Raw genomic sequence first — 15,258 nt, 5'->3', positions numbered from 1 at the left:
GAATCAATTAACTAGGTTACTAAAAAAAAGAAGAACGAAAGTAAAGAAAATAAAGAAGAAGAGAGAAACCAAAAGAAAAGAAAAGATGTAAAATCTTGATCTTTGTTTAAAGTTGAGAAAGCAAAATACCTTATTCCTTTGACGCTAATGTTTCAAAATAATTTCTTTTGCCGTAAGGCACATTACATAAAGATTCTTAAGAGTTTTTTTCTCAGTAACACGTTTTAAGTTTGTAAAGATATGAATATGTCACGTTAGAAACTAAAATATAATGAGGATTTTCTTAAAAATCAGGAAAAACCTAAATAAACATTTTAAAGCACAAAATATAATTCAAAAAAAAAAAAAAGCTATTAATGATAAACTAATTGATTACTTAAAATAATGTAAGAAACGAAGTTAATATTCGTAAATATGCTTCGAAACTGAGAAATCAGAATGGGATGAACAAATAAAAAATAACGGATTTAATCTTCAATCTCTTACTTTTAGATGTGTCACTATATGCACATATGGCGGACATTTTGGAGCACGGAGGGCTTTTCGAATAAACTCTCAGTAATCTTCAAAGGCCCTGGCTGGGTACCGGGAACACCGTGGCACGGAAATCCTGATGACATACCTGAAGTAAGTTTAAACAGAAATGGATATACAGTAAAATGGTTGGAAAAAAAAAGATTTTTTTTAATTTCGGAATCGCGTTACCTCTCAAAAGTTGTAGTTTGATATCTTCAATTGGGGGAAAAAAATTCTGAATTGCCATCTTCAGTTCACACATACACTGGTGTCCAAAAGTTAAGCATAATTCATAAAATGCGAGAAAAATCTGTAAATTTTCGTAAAATTATATAAAGTTACTTATGGAGATTCATTGGTTGAAGAAGAAACAATATGTTTATGTAAAATAAAATAGTCGATGGTGTCATGCACGAATTAGGTGCGCGTTTCGGAATGTGTATAAAACAGCTCGCACGCTTTAGAGAGTTCAGGCGTGTTTCATGCAATTGCTGTACCAAGAAACATTGGATCTGGTGAAACAGAACTAATACTGGCACAAAGACGCCAATTGGACATGTTTGCGAAAGGAAGAATCGTTGGAATGCTAGAATCTGGACGATCACAAACTGAAGTGTCTCGTATTCTTAAAGTGCCTCAGTGTGTAATTTCGAGACTGTGGCAGAGGTTCTCAAATACGGGGGATGCTACCCGCCGACCAGTACCAGGTCGACCAAGAGTCACAACCGCAAGCCAAGATCGTTTTCTGGCAATTTCTGCACGACGTCATAGGGACAGCTGTGCCAGAGAACTGGGTTCGGCGCTCAGTGTCGTCACAGGAATAACAATGTCGAGGCAAACTCTTTACAGGAGACTCAATCATGTCGGTCTGTATGCCAGAAGACTAGCAGTTTACATTCCTCTCACATCAGCGCATAAACTCGCTCGTTTAAACTGGAGCTTGCAACATCGGCATTGGAGTCTGGGACAGTGGGCTAATGTGATGTTCAGTGATGAGTCCCGCTTTACTCTACAGAGTTATTCTCGTCAGGTAACAATCTGGAGAGAAAAGGGACTCGTTTCCAGCCGCAAAACATAAGAGAAAGACATCACTTTGCGTCAGCAGGAGTAATGGTGTGGGTGGGCATTGTGTTGGATGGCCGCACCGACCTCCATATTTTTGAGACAGGCTCAGTCACTGGTCAAAGATACAGAGACGATGTTCTTGAGCCGTATGTTCGCTTGTTTCGAGGTGCTGTTGGTCCTGAGTTCATATTCAAGGACGATAACGCGCCATGTCACCGAACAGCTGTGATCGATGACTTCCTCGAATCAGAAAATATCCAGCGAATGACGTGGCCTGCGAACTCCCCTGATCTGAACCCTATCGAGCATGTCTGGGATATGCTCGGGAGACAACTTGCAGCCCGTTCGCCCCCGCCAAGCTCCGCTCCGGAGCTAAAAAGAGCTCTCCAGCACGCTTGGAACTGTTTAAGCCCACAACTCATCCACCACCTCATAGAAAGTATGAGTAATCGTTGTGCAGCGTGCCTGGCAGTCAGAGGTGGCCATACACACTATTGAACTTCAGCATCATCTTTTAAAGAAAAATTTTTGTGCAAAGAGCAAACTCCTCATATGCCTAATTTTCATTTAAACTATTTTTTGGGATGATAAAAGTAAATATTACCGTTTTTTTGAGTAGTTCCTTTATTTTGTAACCGTGTTGCACTCGCATATCACGTTTCCCCCTATTTCGATGTATATTTCTCACATTACTAACATAAATAACAATTATGCTTAACTTTTGGACACCAGTGTAAGTCTGAAAGTTTGGAAAAATTGTTAAAAAATTGTTTATTTATTTTTTTTTTCTAATTTTTACAGTGCAATCACTATAAATTATCCGTATATAGCGTAGTTTTAACCTAAAAAAATATTTTATAGCTTTTACATAAGATCTTTAGTTCGCGCATACGCCTTGAATTGGGCTAAAATCGCCTAAAATTTCAATTTTACGTATGCGCGACTAAAGATCTTATGTAAAAGCTGTAAAATATTTGTTTAGGTTCAAACTATGTTAGGTTCAAAATGCTGATAATTTATGGATGTTGCATTCAAAATGAGAACCTTCAGAGGCGATACAGTGGCGGAACCTAAATACGAAGTCATCAGCAATTCCATCATTAATGTTTCTCTTTTAACACTTGCAAATGAGTCAGTTATGGACTTTTTGAATCTATTGAAATCAGTCGACTTTTTCTTGTACACAAAATCTGTCATGTGACCCCAAAGATAGAAGTCGCACGGATTCATATCAGGTGAATACGGTGACCAATGCAATGCACCAGGAAGGTTGTTCGGGTATTTGCACGCAATAACCGTGGTTCCAAACGCACTGTGCATTTTCAAAACAAAAATACCAATTTTTAACAATGAATACACGTTCTTCTATTGAACATTGCACTTTGAGAGACATTTTCGTAATGGAGTGAAATCAACTTGAAACAGTTTCTTTTTATCCCTTCCACTACTGCAATAATCAGCAGCGCCATGTAGTGAGTCTCTGCAAAGTTATTTCACTTTTAATTGTTGAATAATTTTAAAAGACACCCTGTAAAAGGAACTCCTCAACAGAAGTAAAATTCCTCTGCAACAGAAAAGAATTCCTTAAAACGTATTAAGTATTAAATCAGCGTTTCTTAATTTGTTTGATAAGTAGAACACTTTCGAATACTGACTCTTTTTCGTGGAACCTTTTTTTTTTTTTTTTTGCTCAATAGTGTAACTTGAATTCAACATTCTACAGGAATGGTTTATCATCATACATCTAATAGCCGATTCACTGTTCGAGTAACGCTCTGACGTCATCAACAATGAAACTCGAGCCAAAGAACGATAATTTGATAATATATTTTTTGGTAGGGTTTGACATGCAGGGAAATGCTTTACTTTGAAAAGACTGAACTGGATCCGATAACTTAACTGTTTTACTAGTAAGACTCATTATAGAGGAATGAAGAAACGGAAAAAGAGTCAACCATAAGCGCTATCTACTGGAGCTTTAGAGTCAATCCACTGGAGTTAGGGTTAAATGTCAACTATCAAAATATCACCAAACAGTCAATTGCTTCTTTCAAATGTAGAAGCAATTTTCACCGTCATACCTTGACGAGCGATTTTCTAGCTTTCAATAAAAGTGCTTTTTCGTTTTAAAAAATATTTTCGAATAATTTCGACCAAAATTAACACAAAATTTCTCTAAGTATCTACAACTTGCTTCAAACAAGATTTTAAAGTTTTGATTTTAATGTTATGAGAGGTGCCTATTTTTAACCACCCAACACACAAACGAAAGGGGTTATAAGCATTGAGAAGGAATAGATGGAGAGAGTGCAACCCTACTATCCCGATACGGCAACAGTACCATGTGACCTGGGGAGCAATTTCGAGTTGACCGTAACCGCTGAAGAAGTTTTCATTTGCTGAAGCCATGCATGATGACAACCTTTAACTGTAGAAGGGAAAAATTAGATTTATAGTAATAGTGCAGTATTCTAGCATTGTTAACTGTGGGGGAAAAGCCACACCAGAGGTCCAGTAACTTTTCCCTAGCATGTACGAATGTTTTTTACTTCTAAATAAAGAAAAAATAACATTTATATGCATTCAACGAGTACATATTCCACAGTTGCCTATATTTTTAAAATTTTTGTACTTATTTTACCTATAAAAGATATAAAACAGTGTATATCTTGAGTGCAAATAATATTTTACTTCCATAAAAACACTTTTTACTTAACTAGTAATTATTTTAACGGCTCTTAAGCATTTTGTGTACATTTTCTTTGTTGGCGAGTATCTTCTCGCCAAGCTCCTGTGAACAGTAGATGCGCAAGAATAAATATTTGCTATTTTCATGCTTCAATTTAAATACTAGTATGCCTGCGTATGAAATCATTTCAAAACATTGATTACAATACATATGAATCCATAAATTTTCAGTCAATAACAGAACACTTTAAACTATTTTTACATGCCCGTCATTTCAGGGAATAAACATCAAAATACATGAAAAATGCAGTTACATTATATTTTAAAATCCGGAAAGAAGTGGGGAGAGGGAGTTTGAATGATAGGCCTGTATTTGTATCCGTTATTTATTTATTTATTTATTATTATGCGGTAAAGGAGTTGGAGCCAGAGTTGCTCTGATTTGTAGCCCCGACTTCATAATAAGCACCGTCGCGTCGTCTGAAAAATATTTAATGCCAAAAGAGCGATTGCGTGCCAAAACGCGACAACTTCCCAGCCAAACAAGTCACCTGCCCTGGGAAACATTGGGTCCCAAGATTATTTCACTGATACATTTGCTATGGCTCCCTCCATTAGTATTCCTTCTCAATGGTTATAAGTTTGATGCGTCAGTTTATTCTATGTGTCTGTGTATATGTTTGTGGCACTCTAGCGCCTAACGGATGAATCAATTTTGAAAATAGTTTTTTTTTTTTTTTTTCAAAAGGGGAGTTGATCGAGAGTGTTCTGAGCTAGGTTACGTTTTCGGATGACATTAACGAATATATTAAAAACCTCTAAAAGTTTTTCGCGATTTTTGCAGTGAAAACATATTTAAACATTTAAAAAATTAGTGCCAATATAAAAAGTAATTTTTTCTGCGTTTTTTCAAAGCCGATTTTAAATACGGCTAAGCCTTTATTCACGCGATTAGTCTCCGAATTTATTCTTGGCCGACAAGAAAGAAACGCAATGATATAAAAATTTTCATCTGTTGCCAGTTCCTACTTGTTAACAAATGAAATTCTTGTAACAGCTCCTTCCCTTCGAAATTTTCGATTTTTCCAAACTTCCCAGTTGTTCCCCCAAAATATCGAGGTTTTTTTCCCCTCATTTCATTCCTTCCGGGATTTTTCCAACTATGCATTATTTCGCTGTCTGGATGAATACCGAAATCGACGCTCCGCGAGAGCGCATTCTGTAAATGTTGTTTTTCTGCCGGCGTAGTTTTACAGCAGAGAAAACAACCAGTTCTTTACAGGCCCTCCTCTTGGTGGCGGCTCGCCACGTTCAATTAAATGCAATCATATTTCCTATGCATAAAAAAAAAAAATATTCACTTTTTCATTGCTTTGCTAGCTTAAACAAAATTTTGTGGAGCTTTAACTCTCGGTTTACTCCGTTTTGACACTCCCGAGGTTAAAGGTGACGGGTCTTAGTACTTTTCTTGCGTTGACGAGCATGCGGAAACAGCTGTTTTCAAAATGTTTTATCCAATTTAGGAAATAGAATGGCAAGTTGATTTTTATGACTACAAATACACATATGATTGAATAATGTAGTTCTTCAAGTTGATTTTTCATTCAAAACAATTAAGACCATGATGCAAAACGTAACATGATTTTCCTCCGAATTCCGAAAAGTTAATATTTTGCTCCGCGCATTATTTTGAATTAAATTAATGACTTACATTCTCCAAAATTGGCCTTAAATTACAGTCAAGTGTTACAGCAAGTTACTATATCCCTTTTTTTTAGTTCATAAAGTGGGGGGGGGGGAAATACAGCAATAAATATTAAAATTTTGTATAAAAATCATAATTGTGATGTAAAACCAGTCCTTAAAAAATATTTTTCTATTAGTTTTACTTAAATTGATGTATAAGTCCTAGAATAGATCCACAAAATATGTACACAAAATTTCAGAACAATAGAACAATAATTTGTTTAAATATGATGCAAGTAATCAGAAATTTTACGTTTTCAGAAAAACGCGATTAAAGTTAAAACTTACAAATGTCCCAAATGTAAACAGCTCCTACTACTTTATTAATAACTTCGGAAGTATTTTGACGATAGGATAAATAAAAGTTTGGTATCAAACTGTTCACAAAAGCAGAGACCAAACTTTTTTTTTTTTCAAAACATCGGATTTTTTGAGATTAAAAAGTTTAGACATCCCTTAGGATTACTGTATATCGCTCATTAGTAGCAAGCATTTTATTGGGTTGAAGAGTTTTAAAGAGTAGGATTATTGGTTTTAGTGAGACCAATGAATTCTACACTTACAGCAAAACATCCCACAAAATTTTTACTATATAAAATTACTTTTAATTTTGTTAACGTTAGAGTTTAATTAAAAATGATCTCAATGAGCGGCATTTTTACTTTTAAAACAAATTTTTAACAGTATTATAAATTACTACAAAACCGCCCGTCAAGGTATGACGAGTGAAAAGTGCTTCTACATTTGAACGAAGCCATTGCCTGTTTGGAAATATTTTGAGAGTTGAAATTGTAACCTTGACTCCAGTGGATGAACCCTAAACTCCAGTAGATAGCGTTCATTGTTGACCCCTTTTTTGTTTTTTGATTCTCCTAAAATGACACAGTCTTACCAGCAAAACAGTTCAACTACCGGATCCAGTTCCGCCTTGTCAAACTAAATCATTTTCCTGCATGTCAAACATGACCAAAAAATATTATCAAATTATATTATATATATATATATATATATATATATATATATATATATATATATAAGGATGCAGTGGCGGCGATTCGGGGGGTCAATCGCACCTCCCCCCCCTACCTTTTTATGGTTACTTTATTTATTTTTTCCAATTTAGGAACCAAAACTAGAAATTGTTTTTAAAAAAAGCAGAAATGTCAAAAATTTCAGAACATAATTAGTTGTTTTACTTTGCATATCTGTTTATGAAACGTTATTTAGCACAAGTAGTAACATTTAATTTATGTATTTATTGTTTAGATATTAGTAAATCAATTGTTTTACTTAAACAAGCCACGTAACAATCTATACTTGTTCAATGAAATCATTACCAAGTGTTTGTGTCAAAAAGAAAAAGAGAAAAAGGCTCAATATACTCTTTAAATTGCTACTTATTTCATTTTTTTTTTTTTTTCATTATTGCACTATTTGGGGAGGGGGGGGGGGGTTCCCTTTAAGTATGAAAATAATTTTCAAGAGTTTTTACTTTTTTTGGCAATTTTCAAGGATTTCACCTTTAGAATCAGTTCCTTTGTTTTAAAAAAAAAATCCACTTCACTGTATATAAAAATTATGTTTGGAATAAATGTAGTGGGGGTATTCTTAAAAGAATTTATTTAAGAATTCAATGATGTTGTTCCTAAAATATTGTAACCTGATAATTGATAATACAAGATAAACCTTTTCATTACTAGTTGGATAACCATAACTATTCATTTATCATAGTGTTTGTAGATAAAAATTGTTTCTGCATTCTTTTATATGCTTTTTTTTTTCTCTTTCTTTCTTTTTTTTTAACTATACCACTTTTTAAAACCCAGGAGGATATGAACAATCCTCTACTCTATTTCTCAAATTCTTGACAGGTATTTGTTTCTATAATTCAAAAGAAAATAATTACGGTTTTACTTTTAGGTGGAATTTCCAGTAGAAAAATACAATCCGAAAATATCATTGTGCAAAACAATGTATGTTTTAGTACATTTTGTTCTGCTCATTTTAGGCTATGCTGAAGTTATGACAAATGGAAAAGTAAGTCATGAATGCTATCATGTTCTACCAAGAATTCCTATCTGAATGATTTTTCTCAGTTGTATTGTTTACCTTATGAAAATCATATTTCAGTCATACCCAACTCCTGTGCTGTATGGTACCATTTTTTACATTGTCTTCTCCTTGTCAACTCTTGCAATGCTGCTGGAGAAGAGGTAATTATTATTTTATTTATTACAACCTGTCTTTCAAGTTTTTATTATACAGTAAAACCTGTGAAGTTGACCACCCTTGTAAGTTGACCACCTGTCTAAGGTGACCGCTTTTTTTAGGCACGGAATTAGCCCTTGTCATTTAAATCAACCTTTGTAAGTTAACCACCTGTTTCAGTTGACCACTGAAGTAGTGCACCGCTTCTGTCATTGTGCCAGTTTAGTAGGGGCAAGCTCTTCAATTATTGCCAAAAACGAAAATGAATAGTAGCAACAATCAAGTTAATTGCAAATAAATATTTACTTGATGATAAACTCTTATATGAGCAAGCCTGTCATTTCAACTTCTTTGGGAGGCATGCTCAAAATATTTGTACACACGTACATAGATGTGTACAAATATATCTTCACAAAATCATTGCCGCTTCTTGATCCCCCCCCCCCCCCCTTTGATAAAGGTTCTTATGCACAGCAACTATCATATTACTAAAACAAAATTATCGTGCATAATTATATTATTAAAAAAAAGAGCAAATATGCTTTCAAAATATCGATTCCATAAATCAGGATTAATTGAGGCAGTGAGAAGCAAAGGGATGTAAGTTGACTTTTTAAGTTTTGAGGAAAACGCATTTAAAGATCAGATTCCAGGTAGGCTTTCATTGTTTTTTTTTTTTTTTTTTTTCAAAATCATGCTGTAGAGCAGTACTTACCAGGGCTACTAGTACCATCTCTTGCTCCAAAACAGAGATGTTCTCCTACTACTTGCACTGATTATCTTTTTTTTTTTTCATTTTGGCATTTACATCTTTTTTTCTTCTCACTGCCTTAATTTATGCTAAATTACATGTCATGGACCATGTTTTCAATGCCATTGCAGGAAATCTTATCATAGCAGTACATAACTTTTACTGCCTTGACTTCATGGAAATGAATTATTCCAGATACAAGCAGTGGCAGATACAAGGGGAGGGTCATGGGGTTCATGACACCCCCCCCCCCCCCCCAAACAGTCGACAATATTATCATCCACATTGTGTTTAAGCGCTTAAAGAATAAAATGTAAACGATTTCAGTAATCTTTTCCAATACCTTAATTTTTTTTAAGTAAATATTTTAAATATTGATTCTTTTCAATTCTTATGAAATTAAAAATTAGCGTTTAAGATCTACTAAGTGCCTTATTCCTGATCGATTTGTTGCTTTTTATTAAATTCGAACAGTTTCAGAAATTTTTAGTACCAAAACTGTAAGTTTGTTCTTGGGTGGGTGGGTGGGGTGGGGAGGGATCATTCTTCCACATGACCTCCTGTAAAATGGTAGTCTGTATCTACTCCTGGGTACAAGTGCATTCCAGATACAAATCAAAACATTTTTCTTCAAAACATTCATTTCTCTTCAGGGGAACAGTCAAGCCCCTCATTTAAGGAGGTCAGGGGGTCAATTGCCTCCCATTTGGAGTTTGAAAATATATTTACTCACAAGTGGAAGTGGTTTTGCTGCAATTGGTATAATTTGCATTCAATGTGTACCCTTTGCCCCCCCCCCCCATCTGGAAAATTTCAAACTGACTGGCCATGGGATTAGTTCTAATATTTTAGAAAGAAGGTTTATTTTAAGCTCACAAAAAGCAAAAAAGATTACAACATTTTTTTCAAGCTCGATACTTGGCGTTTGTGCAATTGAATGTCACACATCAAACTGGTATAACAAATTGATTTTCTTCATTGATTTACTACTAATAGTTTGACAGCTTAACTTTACCAACGTGTTTATTCCTTGTAGGTCATATGGACCAAAAATGGAATGTATTCGCTGCCTGACGTACATTGTAGCAGAAAGTTATCTTCGGCCTTTCCTCAGTTCATTTAAAGAGTCAACAGTAATATTTTCCATGTTAGCCTGGCTAATATTCTTCCCCTCAGCTCTTCTATGGTTACCAAAGAGTATGAAACACAACAGAACAGAAAATGTAGATGACAAGAAAATTTCATGAACTTTTCAAGCAAAGAAAATATGTCAAGCTTTGTGTTGACTGGACTATAAAATATTTTTGTATAACAAAATAAAAGAACTATTTTAGTTAGTGAAAAAATTCGAATCCATTTTTCAAAAGAAGTTAATATAAAAGACTGCTAGTGATTGATAAGGACTAGCAAATTAAAATGGAGGTAGGGTTAAGATCTGTGGCAAAGTTTACAATGAGAAACACATTGCTGCTTACTGTTTCGGAGAGATAAATTTAAGCACTTTTCAAGGGTCAAAAAATATTTTTCAAGGTACCCTAAATTTGCACTATAAATATTGCATGAAGATTTCATTTAAATGAAACATGATTTTTTAAATGAAACATGATTAATGAAACATAACATTTAAATGAAATATATAAATAATAAGCAGAAATATAAGAAGTATAGGAAAACAAACTGCATTTTCTACAAGAGACATTTAGATAAAAGATCTACAGCGTTAAAAATTTTTTCTAAAAATGTCAGGAAAGCTCTGTTATAAAGAGGAGTAGATTGAGGCTTAGTTTTGCAATTTTCATATTCAAAGTATATTTTCAAGAATCAACAAGCTTAGACTAAAAAAAAACCTCCATGGTTACTTTGAACTTCTTTGGGAAGAAACCAAAATACTCCCCTTTTATAAATTCAACTTTATAAAATTATATAGCTCAACTTTAATGTTAAAATACAAACTCTAAGTTAAAATGTTAAGTAATCAATTGTATAAATTTAATATTTTTCCAAAAACAGTATCAGTTGAAAATGAACTAATAATAATTATTATTAAGTTTTCAAAATTAAATAAGTTGTTAATTAAACAAAACAATTTTTTTTTTTGTTATTTAAATAAAAAATAAAACGAGCAAATTTGATGTAGAATATGTCAAAATAACTTCCAATTGCCAAAATTATAAAAATATTTACAAGGTGCAAAATGGTTGAAATCTCAAACAAGGGAAGCAAATTTTCACGAACCAAGTTCAATAATGGCATGCTTCCCATAAAATAAATTTATTTATTTTTTTGTTGAAATTAAACATAAAATATGCTAATCTAAGCTAACATATGTGAAAATAACATCCAATGGGTCAAAATATTTAAAGTCACAAGTTGCAAAGAGGTTGAAATTTTAAACAAGAGAGGCAATTTTCCGTGAAGTCCAAGTTTGTTTAATGTTGCCATGGTTCCACAGAACAAAAAAAAAATCCTTTATTATTTACTGAAATTAAGCATAAAATAAGCTTTTCTCAGGTGGCATTTGTAAAAATAACTTTAGATTGTCAAAAATATCAAAATATTTAGGAAGATGCAAAAGGGAATGAAATCTCAAACACGAAAGCAATTATTTGCAATGCTGTATATCGAACATATGTTTAAAAAATTGCACTGACAAAACTTTTCAATTCAAGCACAATCCAATGATTTTTTAAAGAATTCAAGCACTAAAGAAACATTTCAAGCATTTGAAAAAGGTTTTTTCCCCCCAAGCACTTTTCAAGGTTTTACAAGGGTGTACGAACCCTGTATTTAAAATAAATAAAGAATGGATGAAATAGACAAATGTCAGAATATTTTGATTATGGCACAAGTACTCTTCTTTTTGAATAAATATTAACAAAGAAACTAAATATTTGTGTCGTGGATGGCCTCCCAGGATATTAAACAGAGGATCCGGGGCTCCTAAATTCCAATCCCGAGCCGACACATACTCACATAATACTTGTACATGCTCATTAAACAGTGGCGGATTGGTTGACAAAATCGGCCCTGGCATTAGGAGATGTAGCGGCCTCTTAGTTCTTATAGATATTAAATTTTACCTAACGATTGGGATATCACTTAAATATGAGGAAATTATGCTTAACAACTAAATATGTTTTATTTTAACAAAATTTAACAGATAGGAACACTTCTGCGCTTTAATGGTGAACAGATTGATACACTATTAGCTAAACCTTATTTTGGGGGGAAATTGTGATTGTAATTGTCCATTTAAGTATTTTTATAATGCCCGGAACTTGATTGAATATTTCCGTAATGATAACACTGCTTGGCTAGCATGTCCTTTTCTGCAGTCATAACACGTAACTTAATTGCCCTGTTATATGAAACTAATCTAGCGATGTTCATGGGTGAAAGACTAGGACCGTCTTAGAACGTAATGGGTCCCTCGACTCAAACATACATTACTGGACCCTGTCAAAAACATTCCCTTTTTTATACTGCCATACCCTGACGCGTCTAGACTCGATGCGAGGTCAGAAACCTGGTGGGAGGTGTCGGGTACGAGTTCGGCAGCCCCTTAATTTTTTTCAAACGCATGTATCAATACAAAGAGAGAGAGAGGAATTAGCTTTATGGCTTCTGAGAATCATTAAAGTATTTGCAATACAAACTTAATGGGAAGATTAACATTGAGTCTGAAATAGGGGGGCCTCTCCTTCGGAAAATTTTCGAAACTATAGTCTTAAAAACTCAATTTTAGATGATATTTGGTGATGTTAGGGGAGCGTAGGTTCAGGGTTTCTCCTGCTGGAATTTTTCGGAAGTGGAAATCCAAAAACAGAATTTTAAATTATCTTCGAGTATATGGCATGAAGAGCGGTTCCGGCGGCTCTCCTCTGAAATTAAAAAAAATATATTAGCTCTGAAAACGCCGTTTAAGAAGATCTTTGGTGATTTTAAGTCAAGAGAGATTTCGAGGCCATCCACCAGAAAATTTTGAAATTGAAATCTTAAAAGCCTTTTTTGGTGAAGACTAGGGCACCGGCAGTTACTCGAAAGTTAAGTTCCAAAAACGAAATTTTTGCTGACCTACAGTGATGTTAGAAAAAAGAGTTTTCAGGAGGCTCACCCAGGAAAATTTTCGAAATTGAAGCACTAAAAACGAGATTTAAAACGTTCTTCATTGATGATGCCGAAAGAGAGGAGGGGACGGGGCACTTTCCCAGAAAATTTTTGGTATTTAATTTAAAAACACAGTTTTAGACCATCTTTGGGAATGTTAAAAAATTGGGAGAGGTTCGAGTACTTTCCTCCAGCAGATTTTCGAAGCTGGAATTTCATGTTATGGCGGGAGTGGATTCGGCTGTTTTCTTATGAAGTTATTCAAAATTGAAGCCCCAAAATTTTAATTTTACACTATCTTCGATGATATTAGGAGGGGGAGAGGTTCTGGGGACCACCAGAATTCTTTCGACATTGGTTTTTATCAACTTATTTTTTTTTTAAGCTGAGGGGACTGAAACCGTGAGTTTGTACAGAGTACAGAATACTTTATGTTTCGTCAAAAATGTTTGAAACTCGCATTTCGGCGGTCTTTGACCTTTGATTTGATAATCTTAATAATGTAAGTCTTTCAAGCTCCTCAATGGTATTTTAAGATTGCATTTTTTAAAATAATTTTACGGGAAAAATATTTTGTCACTTTTATTCCAATTGTTATAAACAGGGTCGCCGAGAGCAAAAGCGGATCCAGGAAAAAAATGACATAGGTCAATTTTTTCACAGGCCCCCTTCTACACCTTTCACCATTAGGATATTTTACCCTCTGCGCATGTTCAATTCCGAGCCGGGCCCCTATTCTCCAACTAAGCTGACATGACCTCACGTCGGTCCTTGTTGTAAGTTGCATTTTATAGCAATTGTGATTGTCTTTTATGAATAAAAGCGTCAAAGAGACCAAAAGTATTTTAACCTTTTACGACAGCTAAGGTTTCCCTGTTTTTTTTTTTATTTATTCATTTATTTTTTATCGCACCACTAAAAACATATTGGCAGCCCCTGGGCCCGACTAACTAAAAGTGTGGCCCTAGGCCCACATTAATTTGGAGGCCCCCTGAAGACTATGCAATGTTTGATTTACATTTTTAAAGTACGAATGCACTTTTGGAGGCCTCTTTGTCTAATCACACAACTATGTATAAATCACTTATGTGCATTTATGAATCCTCTTTGGGCCCCCTCACAATCGTGATTAAGTAAATTCGTTACTGGCAGAATGATTAAAAATTCCCCTTCAAAGAAGTTTTTTTTCCAATTAATAAGTCATAATTTTGTATTTTAAAAAAAAAATAGATGTATTTTTCATATCGCTGCAATGCTATGCAAAAATGTGGGGCCCCTTAGGAAGTTGGGGCCCCAGCCCTAGGCCTAGTCAACCTGTGTGGTAATCAGACCCTGGGCAGCCCCCATTTCAGAAATCCCCCCCCCCTCCTTTTGGTGACGGCCCTGCCTCCCTCCACCCGCATGCTGTAGCCCATGCGTAAAGAGGTAAAGAGGAGCTGAGGCTGTGTTTTGCGAATTTGCGTTATTCTAAACATATGCGCGCAAAATTTACAATTTGCTGTTAATAGACAGGCCCGAAAGAGTTTGTTGTTTGTTGATCGGCCCGAAGCATGACCGGCCCACCGGGAAAATGCCCGGTTGCCCGCCGGCTGTATCCGCCACTGTCATTAAATGCCCTGAAACCGACATACACAGGTCTATGCCAAGAAATGGTCCATTTTTTTCTTTTTTTTCCCATTAGAAAGCCTATTAAAAGTAACCCTATCCAAACCGCCTAAACAGAAAAATGACTACAAAAAAGTTATAAGGTTTTTAAGTAAAAATTGAATTACTGAAATACTTTAATCCTCAATTTTTGCCCGAAATTAATTTTAGCTTGAATAAAAACTGAACAATATTATCTGGTTGCCATTTCTTGCTCTAGTATCTGGAAATAAAATTTCCAACAAAGTTTTTTTTCCTTTTTTATGAATTTTTCTTTAATTTGTATCTATTTTAGAAAGTTCAGTGTAATAGCTTTTTGCTACTTAATCTAGCCTGAAATTTTTAAAACACTTCAGTTACCTGTATGGAAATGGGATAGTAAAACCCAGTCAGTAGATATTTTCGATAAAAATTTCTACTAAGCATAATAAATGTCAATTGTTAAATTTAAGACTGACATAACCTGAATACATTTCTTTAAATAGCATCTGGCCATGCACGAACAATAGATTAGACAGTCAACCAAAGCAACT

General features: G+C 34.5%; 1 protein-coding gene across 2 annotated transcripts in view; it reads left to right on the top strand.

Annotated features, from left to right (window-relative positions):
• The window catches only part of LOC129220273 (alkylglycerol monooxygenase-like), a 50,753-nt gene extending 40,462 nt beyond the window's left edge, over positions 1-10,291 (top strand). For both annotated transcript variants that reach the window (XM_054854656.1, XM_054854657.1), the window contains exons 9-12: positions 493-627; positions 7,936-8,052; positions 8,146-8,228; positions 10,011-10,291. In XM_054854656.1, the coding sequence (XP_054710631.1) occupies positions 493-627; positions 7,936-8,052; positions 8,146-8,228; positions 10,011-10,221 (546 nt within the window). In that variant the 3' untranslated portion in view covers positions 10,222-10,291. The remainder of the gene's footprint in view (positions 1-492; positions 628-7,935; positions 8,053-8,145; positions 8,229-10,010) is intronic.
• The last annotated feature ends 4,967 nt before the right edge of the window (positions 10,292-15,258 follow it).

Source organism: Uloborus diversus, chromosome 4 (genome assembly GCF_026930045.1).
Source record: "Uloborus diversus isolate 005 chromosome 4, Udiv.v.3.1, whole genome shotgun sequence".
NCBI lineage: Eukaryota > Metazoa > Arthropoda > Arachnida > Araneae > Uloboridae > Uloborus > Uloborus diversus.
This window is presented reverse-complemented; position numbering and strand designations above follow the sequence as displayed.